General features: G+C 46.9%; 1 protein-coding gene across 1 annotated transcript in view; it reads left to right on the top strand.

Annotated features, from left to right (window-relative positions):
• The window catches only part of LOC140427374 (ran-binding protein 17-like), a 1937807-nt gene that overhangs the window by 234172 nt on the left and 1684572 nt on the right, over positions 1 to 19063 (top strand). Inside the window, exon 7 of the mRNA XM_072512921.1 lies at positions 15157 to 15322. Within this exon, the coding sequence (XP_072369022.1) occupies positions 15157 to 15322 (166 nt within the window). The remainder of the gene's footprint in view (positions 1 to 15156; positions 15323 to 19063) is intronic.

Below are 19063 nucleotides of genomic sequence, written 5' to 3' on the forward strand. Positions count from 1 at the left end.
TGCCTTGGTCTGCTTTAAAAGCCAGCGATTTTGTCCAGTGTGCTAAACCAGCCCCTTATCTGCCCATTTGACCGTCCCGTCTATATCATTCTGTAACCCAAGACACTCAACCTCACTGTTAGCCACCCAGCCAATCTTTGAGTCCTACCCCCCACATAGTCACCTATATCATTTATATAAATGACAAACAATAGGGAGCCCAGCATGGATCCCTGTGATACACCACTGGTCATTGGCTTCCAGACACTAAAGCAGCTGTCTGTCATCACCCTCTGCCTCCTACTGCTCAGCCAAGTCTGAAAACATCTTATCAAATCACCCTGTATCCCATGTGCATTTGCCTTCTTAATAAGTCTTCCATGTGGGACGTTGTCAAAGGCTTTGCTGAAATCCATGTAAACTACAGCAGCTGCGCTACCCTCATTTACACACTTGATTATATACTCAGAAAATTCAATCAAATTTGTTAGTCATGACCTCCCTCTGACAAAACCATGTTGACTATCCCTGATCAAACCTTGCCTCTCCAAGTGGAGATAGATTCTCTCTTCAGAATCTTCTCCAGTAGTTTCCCATCATCATGGCAGCACACTGGTTAGCACAGTTGCTTCACAGCTCTAGGGTCCCAGGTTCGATTCTTGCCTTGGGTCACTGTGTGTGGAGTCTGCACATTCTCCCCATGTCTGCGTGGGTTTCCTTTGGTTTCCTCCCACAGTCCAAAGACGTGCAGGTTAGATGGATTGGCCATACTAAATTGTCTTTAGTGTCCAAATAAAAAGGTTGAGTGAGGTTACTGGGTTACGGAGATAGGTTGGAGATGTGGGCTTAAAGTGGGTGCTCTTTCCAACGGCCGGTGCAGACTCGATGGGCTGAATGGCCTCCTTCTGCACTGTAAATTCTATGATTCTATGCACAACTGATGTGAGATTCACTGGTCTGTAGTTCCCTGGCTTGTCTCTACAACATTTCTGAAATAGTGGGACCAAGGCAGGCACGATGCTGCAGTGATTAGCACTGCTGCCTCTTGGCGCCAAGCACCCGGGTTCGATCCCGGCCCTGGGTCACTGTCTATGTGGAATTTGCACATTCTCCCCGTGTCTGTGTGGGTCTCACCTCCACAACCCAAAGATGTGCAGGGTAGGTGGATTGGCCATGCTAAATTGTCCGTTAATTGGAAAAAAGAAAGAATTGGCCACTTTCAATTAAAGAAATAAATAAAAACATAGTGCGACCGGGTAATGGAGACAAAGGATAGATTGAGACCGGGTAATGGAGACACAGGTTAGATTGAGACCGGGTAATGGAGACACAGGTTAGATTGAAACCGGGTAATGGAGACACAAGTGAGATTGGGACAGGGGAATAGAGACACAGGAGAGATTGCTCAACATTGTAGTTTTTCTAAGTTCATAATTTCATAAGATATAGGAGCAGAATTCAGCCCATCGAGTCTGCTCTGCCATTCTATCATGGCTGATATGTTCTTCATCTGTTACCAACAATGCTACAGACCAAGAGCTGGATTGCAAAATCAGCTAGAGCATCTCCTCCCTAGAACACATGACCTAGGAGCAGGAGTAGGCAATTTAGACTCCCGAGCCCAAAACACCTTCAATGTGATCATGGCTGATCCCATCCTTGCCTCAACTCCACTATCCTGCCCGTTCTCCATAACCCAATTAAAAATCTGTCTAACTACTCCTTAAATTTACTCACTGTCCCTACATCCATCGCACTCTGGGGTAGCGAATTCCACAGATTCACAACCCTTTGGAAGAAGTAATTTCTCCTCAAATCTGTCTTAAATTTGCTCCCTCTTATTCGAAGATAATAACCTCTCATTTTAGAATGCCCCACAAGAGGAAGCATCTGCTCCACGTCTACTTTATCCATACCTTTTAGCATCTTGTATACCTCGATTTGATCTCCCCCTCATTCTTCTAAACTCTAGAGAGTACAGGCCTGAACTGTTTAATTTCTCCTCATACGACAGACCTCTCATCTCTGGAATCAATCTAGTGAACCTCCTCTTAACTGCCTCCAATGCCACTACATCGTTCCTCAAATAAGAGGACCAAAACTATGCACAATACTCCAGGTGCAGTCTTACCAATGCCTTGTACAGTTGCAACAACACTTCCTTACTTTTATACTCAATTTCTTTTGCTATAAATGCCAACATTCCATTTGTTTTCCTTATTATCTGCTGCACCTAAATGCTCGTTTTCTGTGACTCATGCACAAGGACACCCAGAGTCCTCTGCAACAGAGCACCCCTGAAGTCTCTCCCCCATAAATAATAAGTTGCCTTTCCATTTTTTTGACCAAAATGCACTTATCCATGTTAAACTCCATCTGCAATATTTTGGCCCACTCTCCTAAACTATCTATATCCATTTGTACGTTTCTTATTTCCTCATTACAACTTACTATTCCACCTATTTTTGTGTCATCTGCGAATTTGGATATAAAACCTTCTTTCGCTGTATCCAAGTCGTTAATATAGATTGTAAATAGCTGGGGCCCAAGGACCAAACCCTGTTAGTTACATCCCATTAGTTACATTTTGCCATCCAGAAAAAGACCTATTTATCCCAGTGTTCTGTCCATTAGCCAGTCCAAGCTAATAAATTACCCCTAATCCCATGTGATCTCACCTTGTGAATCAACCTTCTGTGCAGCACCTTATCAAACTTTCCGGAAGTCCAGATATTCTACATCTACAGGATCCCCATTATCCACTTTGCTTGTTACACCTTCGAAGAACTCAAGCAAATTAGTCAAACATGATTTGCTCCTCATAAATCCATGCTGACTCTGGTGGATAGCGCTTTGGCTTTCCAAATTTCCTGAATATAGGTGCTTGATAATTGATTCAAACAATTTTCCAACAACAGATGTTAAACTAACAGGTCTGTAATTTCCCACATTCTGCCTCCCTCCCTATTTGAATAAGGGCATTATGTTAGCATTTTTCCAATCCACTGGAACCTTTCCCGTGTCCATGGAATTTTGCAAATATTATAACCAATGGATCCACTATCTCTGCTGCCACGTCCTTTAACACCCTAGGATGTAGGCCATCAGACCCTGGGGACTTGTCTGCCTTCAATCCCAATAGTTTGTTGAGTACCGTTTCCCTATTGATGCTGATTGTTCCAAGTTCTACCCTTTCTATTACCTATTCCTATAGGAATGGTACTAGTGTCCTCCACTGTGAAAATTGAAGCAAAGTATTGATTTTGCATCTCTGCCATTTCTGCGTTCCCCGCTATTAACTCACCAATTTCATCTTCTAAGGGGCCAACATTCACCTTAGTGACTCTCTTCCCTTTTATGTACGTGTAGAAGCTTTTGGTATCCTTTTTGATATTCTCTGCTAGTTTTTTTTTCGTAATTTACCGTAGCTCTTTTTATTTCTTTTTTAGCTCCCCTTGTTTATGTTTGAAAATTTCCCAATCTTCCAGCCTGCCACTGGCCTTTGCAATACAATATAACTTAGTTTTGTCTTTATAATGTCCTTTACTTCCTTTTTAGGCATGGATGTTTTTTGTCCCTCTTCCCATCTTTCTTCCTCACTGGGATATATTTTAGTTGTGAGGAATTGAATATCTCCTTGACCAACTGCCACCGCTCATCAGCTGTTGTACCTTTTAGCCTTCCTGCTCAGTCTATACGGGACAAATCTGTCCTCAAGCCTATGTAATTTCCTTTCTTTAATTTCCAGAACACTAATGTGGGAGTCTACTTTCTAGCCCCCAAACTGAATCTTGAATTTGATCATACTATGGTCACTACTCCCTAATGGATCATTAACTATGAGATCATTAATTAATCCCTCCTCATTACAGAATACCAAATCAAAAGTAGCCTCCTCCCTGGTTGGTTCCCCAACATACTGTTCCAAAACAATCTCTAATGCATTCAATGAACTGTGCCTTCAGGCTACCCTTGTCAATTTGCTTCTGTGGTGATATGCCTGTCAGCAATACGGTGGAGAGCTGGTGGTGCGACCTCCAACCAGCAGATGGCGGTACAGATCCACCATGCGGTCTCGAGGCAGTGGTCATGTGACCAGACGTGCAGATATAATTGGGGGCATATCTGGTGATCCTGAGATGGTTATAAGACGAATATGAGGACAGTCATGCATAGAGGTAGTTCCAGGGGAGTATAAAGAAACTCCATGTTAACTTGCTCTGTGCCAGATCATTATATTACCATGTATGATTTAATAAAAATCCTGGTTTGGACAAGTCACAAGTCGTTTGGCAGATTTCTTGCTGGACATCGAACACCATACACAACATGGTACCAGAGTGCTGAAGATTTGAAGATCGCGATGGCAGTGACAAAGTTAGGAATTTGGCAGACAGACCGATCTGATGAACTGCAGCCAGTGGCAACACAACACACTAGAGGACACTGAAGTGCGAGATGGATGGACTGAAAGCCCCCCACCAGTGACGAAAACTGGGGGCTCTTCAAGCAGCACTTCAAATTCTGTGTTTCGGCCCCAAGCCTACAGGTGCAGCCTGATGAAAGGCGAATAGTGTTGCTGCTAACGGTAGCAAGTCTGCAAGCAATTGAACTGTACAATGCATTTGCTTTTGACAATGAAGAGAATAGCAAGAGATACAATGAAGTATGCTCCTCTGTCATCCCCGTGTCATGCTCCTCTTGTGAGATGTGGCAAGTCAGGGACCCTTCTGGTGTCCCTGACTCCTTCATCTGCAAGAAGTGTGTCCAACTGCAGCTCCTGTTAGACCGCTTGACGGCTCTGGAGCTGCGGATGGACTCACTTTGGAGCATCCGCGATGCTGAGGAAGTTGTGGATAGCACATTCAGTGAGTTGGTCACACCGCAGATTAAAATTACTGAGGCAGATAGGGAAAGGGTGACCGACAGACAGAGGAAGAGTAGGGAGGCAGTGCAGGGATCCCCTGCGGTCATCTCCCTCCAAAACAGATTTACCGTTTTGGAAACTGTTGGGGGAGATGGCTCACCAGGGGAAGGTGGCAGCAGCCGTGGCTGGTTCTGCTGCACAGAAGGGCGGGAAAAAGAGTGGCAGAGCTATAGTGATAGGGGATTCAATTGTAAGGGGAATAGACAGGCGTTTCTGCGGACGCAAACGAGAATCCAGGTTGGTATGTTGCCTCCCTGGTGCAAGGGTCAAGGATGTCTCGGAGCGGCTGCAGGGCATTCTGGAGGGGGAGGGTGAACAGCCAGCTGTCGTGGTGCATATAGGCACCAACGATATAGGTAAAAAACGGGATGAGGTCCTACAAGCTGAATTTAGGGAGTTAGGAGTTAAACTAAAAAGTAGGACCTCAAAGGTAGTAATCTCAGGATTGCTACCAGTGCCACGTGATAGTCAGAGTAGGAATGACAGGATAGCTAGGATGAATATGTGGCTTGAGAGATGGTGCAAGAGGGAGGGTTTCAAATTCCTGGGACATTGGGACCGGTTCTGGGGGAGGTGGGACCTGTACAAATCGGACGGTCTGCATCTGGGTGGGACCGGAACCAATGTTCTCGGGAGTGTGTTTGCTAGTGCAGTTGGGGAGGGTTTAAACTAATGTGCCAGGGGGATGGGAACCGATGTAGGAAGTCAGTGGGGACAGAAACAAAAGGCAGGAAGGGAGAGTGTGTAAAGCATGACCAGAGAAAGCAGGGCAGAGAGCAAGGAAGGTCTACATTAAACTGCATTTATTTCAATGCAAGGGGCCTGACGGGCAAAGCGGATGAACTCAGGGCATGGACGGGCACATGGGACTGGGATATTATAGCTATGACTGAAACATGGCTAAGGGAGGGGCAGGACTGGCAGCTCAATGTTCCGGGGTACAGATGCGATAGAAAGGATAGAACAGGAGGTAAGAGAGGAGGGGGAGTGGCGTTTTTGATTAGGGAGAACATCACGGCAGTACTTAGAGGGGATATATCCGAGGGTTCGCCCACTGAGTCTATATGGGTGGAACTAAAAAATAAGAAGGGAGAGATCACCTTGGTAGGACTGTACTACAGGCCCCCAAATAGTCAGCGGGAAATTGAGGAGCAAATATGTAAGGAGATTACAGATAGCTGCAAGAATAATAGGGTGGTAGTAGTAGGGGACTTTAACTTTCCCAACATTGACTGGGACAGCCATAGCATTAGGGGCTTGGATGGAGGGAAATTTGTTGAGTGTATTCAGGAGGAATTTCTCATTCAGTATGTGGATGGACCGACTAGAGAGGGGGCAAAACTTGACCTCGTCTTGGGAAATAAGGAAGGGCAAGTGACAGAAGTGCTAGTGAGGGATCACTTTGGGACAAGTGACCATAATTCCATTAGTTTTAAGATAGCTATGGAGAATGATAGGTCTGGCCCAAGAGTTAAAATTCTTAATTGGTGCAAGGCCAATTTTGATGGTATCAGACAGGAACTTGCAGAGGTAGATTGGGGGAGACTGTTGGCAGGCAAAGGGACGGCTGGTAAATGGGAGGCTTTTAAAAATGTGTTAACCAGGGTGCAGGGTAAGCACATTCCCTTTAGAGTGAAGGGCAAGGCTGGTAGAAGTAGGGAACCCTGGATGACTCGAGATATTGAGACTCTGGTCAAAAAAAAGAAGGAGGCATATGACGTACATAAGCAACTGGGATCAAGTGGATCCCTTGAAGAGTATAGAGATTGTCGAAATAGAGTTAAGAGGGAAATCAGGAGGGCAAAAAGGCGACATGAAATTGCTTTGGCAAATAATGCAAGGGAGAATCCAAAGAGATTCTACAGATACATAAAGGGGAAAAGAGTAACTAGGGACAGAGTAGGGCCTCTTAAGGATCAACAAGGACATCTATGTGCAGAGCCACAAGAGTTGGGTGAGATCCTGAATGAATATTTCTCATCGGTATTCACGGTGGAGAAAGGCATGGATGTTAGGAAACTAAGGGAAATAAATAGTGATGTCTTGAGAAGTGTGCATATTACAGAGGAGGAGGTGCTGGAAGTCTTAAAGCGCATCAAGGTAGATAAATCCCCGGGACCTGATGAAATGTATCCCAGGATGTTGTGGGAGTCTAGGGAGGAAATTGCGGGTCCCCTAACCGAGATATTTGAATCATCGGCAGCCACAGGTGAGGTGCCTGAAGATTGGAGAGTGGCGAATGTTGTGCCCTTGTTTAAGAAGGGCAGCAGGGAAAAGCCTGGGAACTACAGACCGGTGAGCCTAACGTCTGTAGTAGGTAAGTTGCTAGAAGGTATTCTGAGAGACAGGATCTACAAGCATTTAGAGAGGCAAGGACTGATTCGGGGCAGTCAGCATGGCTTTGTGCGTGGAAAATCATGTCTCACAAATTTGATTGAGTTTTTTGAGGGGGTGACCAAGAAGGTAGATGAGGGCAGTGCAGTAGACGTTGTCTACATGGACTTTAGCAAAGCCTTTGACAAGGTACCGCATGGTAGGTTGTTGCAGAAGGTTAAAGCTCACGGGATCCAGGGTGAGGTTGCCAATTGGATTCAAAATTGGCTGGACGACAGAAGACAGAGTGTGGTTGTAGAGGGTTGTTTTTCAAACTGGAGGCCTGTGACCAGTGGTGTGCCTCAGGGATCGGTGCTGGGTCCACTGTTATTAGTGATTTATATTAATGATTTGGATGAGAATTTAGGAGGCATGGTTAGTAAGTTTGCAGATGACACCAAGATTGGTGGCACAGTGGACAGTGAAGAAGGTTATCTAGGATTGCAACGGGATCTTGATCAATTAGGCCAGTGGGCCGACGAATGGCAGATGGAGTTTAATTTAGATAAATGTGAGGTGATGCAATTTGGCAGATCGAATCAGGCCTGGACCTACTCAGTAAATGGTATGGCGTTGGGGAGAGTTATAGAACAAAGAGATCTAGGAGTACAGGTTCATAGCTCCTTGAAGGTGGAGTCGCAGGTGGACAGGGTGGTGAAGAAGGCATTCGGCATGCTTGGTTTCATTGGTCAGAACATTGAATACAGGAGTTGGGACGTCTTGTTGAAGTTGTACAAGACATTGGTACGGCCACACTTGGAATACTGTGTGCAGTTCTGGTCACCCTATTATAGAAAGGATATTATTAAACTAGAAAGAGTGCAGAAAAGATTTACTAGGATGTTGCCGGGACTTGATGGTTTGAGTTATAAGGAGAGGCTGGATAGACTGGGACTTTTTTCCCTGGAGCGGAGGAGGCTTAGGGGTGATCTTATAGAGGTCTATGAAATAATGAGGGGCATAGATAAGGTAGATAGTCAACATCTTTTCCCAAAGGTAGGGGAGTCTAAAACTAGAGGGCATAGGTTTAAGGTGAGAGGGGAGAGATTCAGAAGGGCCCAGAGGGGCAATTTCTTCACTCAGTGGGTAGTGAGTGTCTGGAATGGGCTACCAGAGGTAGTAGTAGAGGCAGGTACAATTGTGTCTTTTAAAAAGCATTTAGATAGTTACATGGGTAAGATGGGTATAGAGGGTTATGGGCCAAGTGCGGGCAACTGGGACTAGCTTAATGGTAAAAACTGGGCGGCATGGACTGGTTGGGCCGAAGGGCCTGTTTCCATGCTGTAAACTTCTATGATTCTATGAAGTCATTGGGTACTTTGATTGGCATTGCTCCTGCAAATAGAATGAGACCTTTGAGCGATACATGTTCTGTACGCTACCCAGAAACCTGGGGAATCGTTCTACAGTTTTGTCACTGACCAATCATGCAACTTCAGTAGCCTGAAATGTTCTCTGATCCGCAACCAAATTGTCTTTGGTGTATCAAATGATAAGCTACGTGAGAGGTTGCTGCGGGAAGAAGATTTGGTACTGGAACAAACAATAAAGATTTGCCAGGCGAGCACGGTAGTTGCACAGCAAATCAGCACACTCTGCTCGCAACATTTTGTCGCCAACTCAGAGGAAGACGCTAGTGCCATTAGTGCTGTGACGCACATTGTGAAGAAATGTGGCCTCAGTGCGGGCGGCCATTTTAAGCGGCCGACTAGAGCCGTCATCTTGTGCGAAAAGTGTGGCACTCGACATGGCCCACGGCAATGTCTGGCCTTTGGAAACGTCTGTTCCAGGTGTGGCCGTATTGGGCATTTTGAAAAGCAGTGTTTTGCTCGTCCTATAATGGACCATACAAGATCAGTAAATGTGTTGATGAAATAAATACCGGCGAACAGTTCTTCATCGATCTCACTGCAACCAAGGACCAGAAGAGTCTGAACAAAAAGATGAAGACAAAATTTCAAAAAAGAACAAAGCTAGTAAGAACTCTCCGAAAACCATTAAAACCAGATGGAAATCGATGGTGTTGCTGAATAACTCATTATTAAGATGCAACTTTGACATTAAAACGAGAGCCAACCTCCTCAGTTGGTCTGCTTTGCACAAGCTAAACGCGCAGCTGAAAGTCATTGATCAGCCGGGGCTGCCGGTGTTTACGGAACAAAAAAGATGGAGACTTTCGGTTCATGTGAACTTGAGCTCTCCGTGGACGACATGGGGGACACGTTACTGTCTTATATTACAGACATGTACGAAGTCTTACAACACCAGGTTAAAGTCCAACAGGTTTGTTTCGATGTCACTAGCTTTCGGAGCGCTGCTCCTTCCTCAGGTGAATGAAGAGGTCTGTTCCAGAAACACATATATAGACAAATTCAAAGATGCCAAACAATGCTCGGAATGCGACCATTAGCAGGTGATTAAATCTTTACAGATCCAGAGATGGGGTAACCCCAGGTTAAAGAGGTGTGAATTGTCTCAAGCCAGGACAGTTGGTAGGATTTCGCAGGCCAGATGGTGGGGGATGAATGTAATGTGACATGAATCCCAGGTCCCGGTTGAGGCCGCACTCATGTGTGCGGAACTTGGCTATAAGTTTCTGCTCGGCGATTCTGCGTTGTCGCGGGTCCTGAAGGCCGCCTTGGAGAACGCTTACCCGGAGATCAGAGGCTGAATGCCCTTGACTGCTGAAGTGTTCCCCGACTGGAAGGGAACATTCCTGCCTGGTGATTGTTGCGCGATGTCCGTTCATTCGTTGTCGCAGCGTCTGCATAGTCTCGCCAATGTACCACGCTTCGGGACATCCTTTCCTGCAGCGTATGAGGTAGACAACGTTGGCTGAGTCGCACGAGTATGTACCGCGTACCTGGTGGGTGGTGTTCTCACGTGTAATAGTGGTATCCATGTCGATGATCTGGCACGTCTTGCAGAGATTGCCATGACAGGGTTGTGTGGTGTCGTGGTCACTGTTCTGAAGACTGGGTAGTTTGCTGCAAACAATTGTTCGTTTGAGGTTGCGCGGTTGTTTGAAGGCAAGTAGTGGGGGTGTGGGGATGACCTTAGCAAGATGTTCATCGTCATCAATGACGTGTTGAAGGCTGTGAAGAAGATGACGTAGTTTCTCCGCTCCGGGGAAGTACTGGACGACGAAGGGTATTAGAACATAGAACATAGAACAATACAGCGCAGTACAGGCCCTTCGGCCCACGATGTTGCACCAAAACAAAAGCCATCTAACCTACACTATACCATTATCATCCATATGTTTATCCAATAAACTTTTAAATGCCCTCAATGTTGGCGAGTTCACTACCGTAGCAGGTAGGGCATTCCACGGCCTCACTACTCTTTGCGTAAAGAACCTACCTCTGACCTCTGTCCTATATCTATTACCCCTCAGTTTAAGGCTATGTCCCCTCGTGCTAGCCATTTCCATCCGCGGGAGAAGGCTCTCACTGTCCACCCTATCTAACTCTCTGATCATTTTGTATGCCTCTATTAAGTCTCCTCTTAACCTTCTTCTCTCCAACGAAAACAACCTCAAGTCCATCAGCCTTTCCTCATAAGATTTTCCCTCCATACCAGGCAACATCCTGGTAAATCTCCTCTGCACCCGCTCCAAAGCCTCCACGTCCTTCCTATAATGCGGTGACCAGAACTGTACGCAATACTCCAAATGCGGCCGTACCAGAGTTCTGTACAGCTGCAACATGACCTCCCGACTCCGGAACTCAATCCCTCTACCAATAAAGGCCAACACTCCATAGGCCTTCTTCACCACCCTATCAACCTGGGTGGCAACTTTCAGGGATCTATGTACATGGACACCTAGATCCCTCTGCTCATCCACACTTTCAAGAACTTTTCCATTAGCCAAATATTCCACATTCCTGTTATTCCTTCCAAAGTGAATCACCTCACACTTTTCTACATTAAACTCCATTTGCCACCTCTCAGCCCAGCACTGCAGCTTATCTATATCCCTCTGTAACCTGCTACTTCCTTCCACACTATCGACAACACCACCGACTTTAGTATCGTCTGCAAATTTACTCACCCACCCTTCTGCGCCTTCCTCTAGGTCATTGATAAAAATGGCAAACAGCAACGGCCCCAGTACAGATCCTTGTGGTACTCCACTTGTGACAGAAATCCATTCTGAACATTTCCCATCAACCACCACCCTCTGTCTTCTTTCAGCTAGCCAATTTCTGATCCACATCTCTAAATCATCCTCAATCCCCAGCCTCCGTATTTTCTGCAATAGCCTACCGTGGGGAACCTTATCAAACGCTTTGCTGAAATCCATATACACCACATCAACTGCTCTACCCTCGTCTACCTGTTCAGTCACCTTCTCAAAGAACTCGATAAGGTTTGTGAGGCATGACCTACCCTTCACAAAGCCATGCTGACTATCCCTGATCATATTATTCCTATCTAGATGATTATAAATCTTGTCTCTTATAATCCCCTCCAAGACTTTACCCACTACTGACGTGAGGCTCACCGGTCTATAGTTGCCGGGGTTGTCTCTGCTCCCCTTTTTGAACAAAGGGACCACATTTGCTATCCTCCAGTCCTCTGGCACTATTCCTGTAGCCAATGATGACATAAAAATCAAAGCCAATGGTCCAGCAATCTCTTCCCTGGCCTCCCAGAGAATCCTAGGATAAATCCCATCAGGTCCCGGGGACTTATCTATTTTCAGCCTGTCCAGAATTGCCAACACCTCTTCCCTACGTACCTCAATGCCATCTAATCTATTTACCTGGAGCTCAGCATTCTCCTCCACAACATTATCTTTTTCCTGAGTAAATACTGACGAAAAATATTCATTTAGTATCTCGCCTATCTCTTCAGACTCTACACACAACTTCCATCCCTGTCCTTGACTGGTCCTACTCTTTCCCTAGTCATTCGCTTATTCCTGACATACCTATAGAAAGCTTTTGGGTTTTCCTTGATCCTTCCTGCCAAATACTTCTCATGTCCCCTCCTTGCTCGTGTTAGCTCTCTCTTTAGATCCTTCCTCGCTACCTTGTAACTATCCATCGCCCCAACTGAAACTTCACACCTCATCTTCACATATTCTGTCGGTTGTGTCCCATGTTTGTCTTCTGAGGAGGTCGGTCCGGTTTTTCGCTGTGGCGCGTTGAAACTGTCGATCGATGAGTCGAGTGCCATATCCCGTTCGTACGAGGGCATCTTTCAACGTCTGTAGATGTCCGTTACGCTCCTCCTCGTCTGAGCAGATCCTGTGTATACGGAGCGCTTGTCCATAGGGGATGGCTTCTTTAATGTGTTTAGGGTGGAAGCTGGAGAAGTGGAGCATCATGAGGTTATCCGTGGGTTTGCGGTAAAGCGAAGTGCTGAGGTGACCGTCCTTGATGGAGACGAGTGTGTCCAAGAATGCAACTGATTTTGGAGAGTAGTCCATGGTGAGTCTGATGGTTGGATGGAACTTATTAATGTCATCAATGTCATTACAGACATGGACATTGAGTCCACCATAGGAGCATTTGCATGTGAATCCCTGAACTTATTTGAGCGACTGTGTGTCCCAGAAGACGGGTGGCCAGCTGAATACTACAGATCCCTACAAGATATCAGAGTGTGCACAGTTGATGAGGATTCAAAAGAAATCCAGGCGGAGGACGACAAATCAGATGAAGAGACGGAACAGCACCTCGGGATCCACTTGAGAATCAGCAAACCTCTGAGCACAGGTGCAGACCAGCATCGAACCTGAGGATACCAAGCCTCAACATAAACACAAAAGAACTCACAAACCAATTGTCAAAACAAGAAGGAGGAAGAGGAGAAGACTGGGGGAGCTAGCTCATCCCACTGCCGAGAGGAAAACAGATGAGGTCATGACTGACAAGCTGGAGACAAAAGAAACAGCAAACAGACTGAGAAGCAGCAAACAGTGTCATGGCAAGAAACAAAAAAGAAAGAAGCTGGTGATGCACGCATGGCAATCAAGGATGCGTGCCTTCCAAAGGCATAGAGTAAAGAGGAATCGAAGTAAGTGGCCGGCACGTAAACCAGTCTTCGAAAAAGCTGGCAATAGCCCAAGTGATCACGGGTGATGCCATGAGGGAGGCACAATGACCTGTGCGAAAGGGACGGACACTGACTAGGCATATCATGATTATCAACATCCTAGTTAAAACTGTTTGCATTGTTTAAACATATCACAAATGTATAAAGTTAAAATAGGAATAATGGTTGCAAACAAACATTAATATTTTCTGAGGAGGGGGTATGTGGTGCTATGCCTGTAAGCAATATTGTAGAGAGCTGGTGATGTGACCTCCAACCAGCAGGTGGCGGTACAGATCCACCATGGGGGTCTCGAGATGGTGGATATGTGACCAGGCCTTCAGATATAATTGCGGGCACATCTGGTGATCCTGAGATGGTTATAAGGCGTACATGAGGACAGTCGTTTATCGGGTAGCATAGTGGTTAGCACTGTGGCTTCACAGCACCAGAGTCCCAGGTTCAATTCCCCGCTGGATCACTGTGCGGAATCTGCACGTTCTCCCCGTGTCTGCGTGGGTTTCCTCCGGGTGCTCCGGTTTCCTCCCACAGTCCAAAGACTTGCAGGTTAGGTGGATTGGCCATGCTAAATTGCCCTTAGTGTCCAAAAAAAAAGGTTAGGGGGGGTTATTGGGTTAAGGGGATAGGATGGAAGTGAGGGCTTAAGTGGGTTGGTGCAGACTCCATTGGGTCAAATGGCCTCCTTCTGCACTGTATGTTCTCGTTCCAGGGGAGTATAAAGAAACTCCATGATAACTTGCTCGATGTCAGATTTTTATCTTACCACGTGTGATTTAATAAAGTTACTGGTTTGGACAAGTCACAAGCCATTTGGTAGATTCCTTGCTAGACATCAAACACCAAACACAGTAGATTCCTCCAGTCCGTGGGCATATTAAAATCACCTGTTATGATTGCCGTATCTTTCTTGCAAGCCCTCAGTATTTCCTGGTTTATACTGTGCCCCACTGTAGAACTACTGTCTGGGGACCTAAAGATTACTCCTCCCAAGGATTTCTTCCCTTTGTTATTTCTACCCAAACTGATTCGACATCTTAATCTTCAGTGCTTATGCAATTTCTCGTAACAGCACTGATCCCTTTCCTCATCAGCAGGGCTACGCCACCTTTTTCTTTCACCCTATCTTTCTGAAATACTGTGTACCCTTGGACGTGTGTAATGATATAAGTATTGATTACTCTTTAAAATGTATTCTTCAGATGTGGGTCTCGCTGGCAAGACCAACATTTTATCGACCATCCCTGAATGATCATGTACAAGTGAATAGCTTTCTCAGTCACATCAGGGGTCAGCTCAGAGTCAACCACGTTGGATTGGGACTGATGTCATGTATGGTCCCAACAGGAGAGAGATGTCAGGTTTCCTTCCTTAAATGGCATTAGTGAACCAGTTGGGTTTTTATGACAATGCAACAACTTCCAGCTATATCACTTTTACTGATATCACTTTTTATTTCCAGAATTTTTTTTCAAGTCAATATTCTCAAAACTGGCATTGGATGAGATGTGAATTCCTGATGACTAGATTATCCAGGCTTCTGGATTCCTTATCCATTAAAAATCATTGCCATACCTGAGGTGATTCTGCAGTGAAGTTTTTTCTTTTACCCCACCATCCAAATTTCTCCCCACCTGACTATACAGATCCTCATTGGGTGCTTTTTCACAATGCAAAATGGGAAAGTGATCCTCATGATCAATGCAGCACCTGCTGCCTTTGATCCACAACCTGATCAGAGGAACATATTTGTAAAGATCTCTATGCTTTCAGTCCACAGGCTGTTTCCGTTTTAAGATTCTTGTTCTGTTTAGGTGTTGGCGAAGCCCTTAAACCTTCAGGATCAAATGGAACACAATTTGGTTATGCATCTCCTCAAACTTGTCCTGAACTGCCTCAGCTTTGACTTCATTGGGAGCTCAGCTGATGAATCTACAGATGACCTTTGCACTGTACAGATTCCAACCAACTGGAGGACAGGTGAGGTGGGACAGTAAAGGAAATGACAAGAATTCTGGTTTTATTTAAATTGTATGAAGTTTAAAAAAAATCTCTACTGTCACAAGTAGGTTTACACTAACACTGCAATGAAGTTACTGTGAAAAGCCCCTAGTCGCCACATTCCAGCGCCTGTTAATAAGGGGAAAAGTTAATAAGGGGGGAAAAAGTCAGACTTCCATTTAACAATAAATAATTTTAAATCCATATACATTCGAAGTTGAACTAAAAGCAGAAATTATTCATTGTCTGGAAGAGGAACGGTAAGTTACATTTTGGATTAATTCTCATGACGTATTCCAACCAAATACTAATCGTTGTCTTCTTGATGCTGCTAGCCTGCCATATATTTCAATCAATTTCTGTTTCAAGTGTTGGATTAGTAGCATCTGTGGAGGGAAAAAGAGAGTTATGGGATAGGATTCTCCGTTGGCTGTCGCTAAAATCACGAAACGCGATTGGGCAGAGAATTAGTTCCGACACCAAAATCGCAGCGGGTGCTGATTTGACGTCAAATCAAAAGTCTCCATCACCTCGACAGCGGCATCAATGCGGTCCGGAACACACATATAGTGCACATCATTTGCATGTCATTAGCGGGCCCAACCCAGTATTCTCCGGGGCCTCCGCGATTCTCCGCCTCCGATGGGCCGAGTTCCCGACGGTGCAGGTCACTTGTGCGTTTAAAAATCGTGAAACTGGCGTCGTGGCTGCTGAGGGAGAAAAAGTGGATACGGAAAGTGTCCAACATAGCCATAGTTTTCTGACGGTTGTGCCGCTGGCTCGGGTGCATCTGCCAAGGGAGGGGGGATTAGTGAGGAGGTGGGCTGTGGGGTCGGGGTGGACGGGCACGGAACACCATTGCCGCAGCTGGCAAGGCAGCCATGCAGCTGCGCACACTGCTAATAGCCCACGATGAACTTAGGGCCACGGGTTGAATAGGTGTTCCCTTAGGCCGCCCCCCTGGGTGCCCTCTGTTCCCATCTTGTTGGCTGGGATGAGTGCGTGTGGGGATTGTAATGTGTATGTGCGGCTGCAGCTTGTCAGCCTACTGAGTGTCAATCTCGGATCCGGCGAATCCTGCACCATTTTTCATTGGAATCGATTGTGTTCCACGTGGAGCCGGTGCTAGCCCTACCACAGTCCCTGAATCGGTCCAGGTTTGGCGTTAGTTTTGCAGTCGTGAAAGTCCATGAATTGTGCCCCGGCATTAACACTTAGTCTCAGAATCCGAGAATCCCGCTGTTGTGTTATATAATTTGGAATAACACAGGCTGCCACTTGATGCAGTTTTGAGTAAAAGATACTCCAGACTTTGAAGTGAGTTCAATGTGTTTTATTGAACTATTAGCACAGTTCTCAATGAGTTCGACTCTCTGCTAATCTAAATATTGTAACTCAGTCTAACTGAACCAGCCTTGCTCTAAGCCACGTGCTGGGGTGTGGTGCTGAGGTTACACCCTGTCTCACTCTGTAGATGTTGGTATGTGGAAAGAGGCAGGGTGTGAGTGCCTCATCCCTTTTATAGTGAGATACCACCCCTGAGTGTCCTCACTGCTCATTGGTCGTGTCCTATTCTATGTGTTCATTAGCTGCATGTTTGCATATCATGACACCCGCCTAATGTTTTGAGTCAAAAATAACTTCTTCAGAACTGAAGAGAGGTATAAATGTGATGGGTGGAATTGGGGAGGGAGAGGACGAACAAAAGGGATTGTCTGGGATCGAGTGGAGGATGTGAGTGATTAAATAACAACCAGTCATGTAATAAAATCAAAGGGAGTGGTAATGATTGTAACAAAGAAACAGGCATTAGTGCTTTGGATATTAATGGAAGAATAATGTCTGAAAGCAACAACATGAAAACAATTTACAGATTGGCTTTTGGTCAAAGAAACAATGAATCAAAATGGAGGACAGAGTTCATGGCTGTAACGTGTCTGATTGGAAAATGAAGTACTGTTAATCAAACTCGGGTGAGCTTCGCAAGAACACCATAGCAGTCTTACAACAAAAATGCGAATGGCAATCAACTGGAAGATAAGGGTCATGCTCGTGGACTGAGCGAAGTGTTTCACAAAGTAGTCACCCAGTTTGCGTTTGATCTCCCCAAAACAGAGGAGACTGTATTGTGAGCAGCTAATACAGTCTACTAAAGTAAAAGAAGTACAAGTAAATTGCTGCTTCATCTGGAAGGAGTGTTTGGGGTCTTGGACAGTGAGGCAAGAGGAGGTAAAAGGGCAGGTATTATCCCTCCTACCCTTTTACTACTTATATGGCATAGAATACTTTTGGATTCCCCTTTATGTTATCATAATCTCTCTTGGTTTCTCTTTCTTTTGAATTCTCTCTGAACTAGGTTCAACCCAGTTCTGTTGTATTGGTAATCTGAAACTATCATGCTTTATCTCACTCTCTCTTTCGCCCTCCAGCGAGCGCTGTCTTTGTTTATCCTACCCTAACCCTTGTAAAATTCTGCGACTTTTCCCAAATCATGGACGGGATGCTTTGAAAACGTGGCGAAGTATTGATGCCGACGAAACACCGGAGTGTTTCACGCCGGCGTCAACGGGCCTCTTGGCCCAGCGGTTCTGTTGCCCACGGGGGGCCAGCACGGTGCTGGAGTACTCTATGCTGCTCCAGCTGCCGTACGTGGCCCTGCACTACGCGCCGCGGGCCCTGTACTACTCGCCGCGGGTCCGCGCATGCGCGCGGTGGCCGCTTGCGCGCCTGCGCCGCGCAACGTGGTGGAGCCACACAGCGGGCCGGCGCGGAAGAAGGTAGGCACCCCCTGGATCGCGCGCGCCCGCTGATCAGTAGGCCCCGATCGCGGGCCTGGCCATCGTGGAGGCCTCCCCCTTCCCGGAGTCTGATTCCCGCCTCTCCCCACCAGGATGGCCACAGGGGCTGCGGGTCCGCGCTCCCGCCGGGTGGAACCATGTTAGAACCTCGCCGGCGGGAACTCGGCTGGTTGACCGCGGAGAATCGCCACGGGGACCTCTTTCATCGGCCCCTGACCTGCGCCGCGTCGACGGAGAATCGCGTCCCAGCTGGCGGAAAAGGCCTTTGGTGCCCCGCCAGCTGGCGCGGAAATGACACCTCCGGGCGGCGCATGCGCGGCAGGCTGCTGACGGCATTCCCGCGCATGCGCAGTGGAGGGAGTCTTCTGCCTCCGCCATGGTGGAGACCATGGTGAAGGCGGAAGGAAAAGAGTGCGCCTACTGCACAGGCCCGCCCGCGGATCGGTGGGCCCGATCGCGGGCCAGGCCACCGTGGGGGCCCCCCCGGGGCTAGATCGGCCCGCGCCCCCCCCCCAGGACCCCGGAGCCCGCCCGCGCCGCCTTGTCCCGCCGGTAAGGTAGGTGGTTTAATCTACGCCGGTGGGACAGCCATTTTAGCGGCGGGACTTCGGCCCATCCGGACCGGAGAATCGCGCGGGGGGGCCCGCCAAACGGCGCGGCGCGATTCCCGCCCCCGCCGAATATCTGGTGCCGGAGACGTCGGCAACCGGCGGGGGCGGGATTCACGCCAGCCCCCGGCGATTCTCTGACCCGGCGGGGGGTCGGAGAATCTCACCCCAGATTCTGGATTCTGCTTGCACAGCCTTTTCTGGAGATATTTTCACGGTGGCCTTTTGCTGCTACTTAACAGCATGTTCATGAAGTGAGTTGGTTAGATTCCTCCATCCAGCCTGCAGAAATGAAAGTGAAACAAACTCCAGCC

This window comes from Scyliorhinus torazame, chromosome 7, assembly GCF_047496885.1.
Source record: "Scyliorhinus torazame isolate Kashiwa2021f chromosome 7, sScyTor2.1, whole genome shotgun sequence".
Taxonomy (NCBI): domain Eukaryota; kingdom Metazoa; phylum Chordata; class Chondrichthyes; order Carcharhiniformes; family Scyliorhinidae; genus Scyliorhinus; species Scyliorhinus torazame.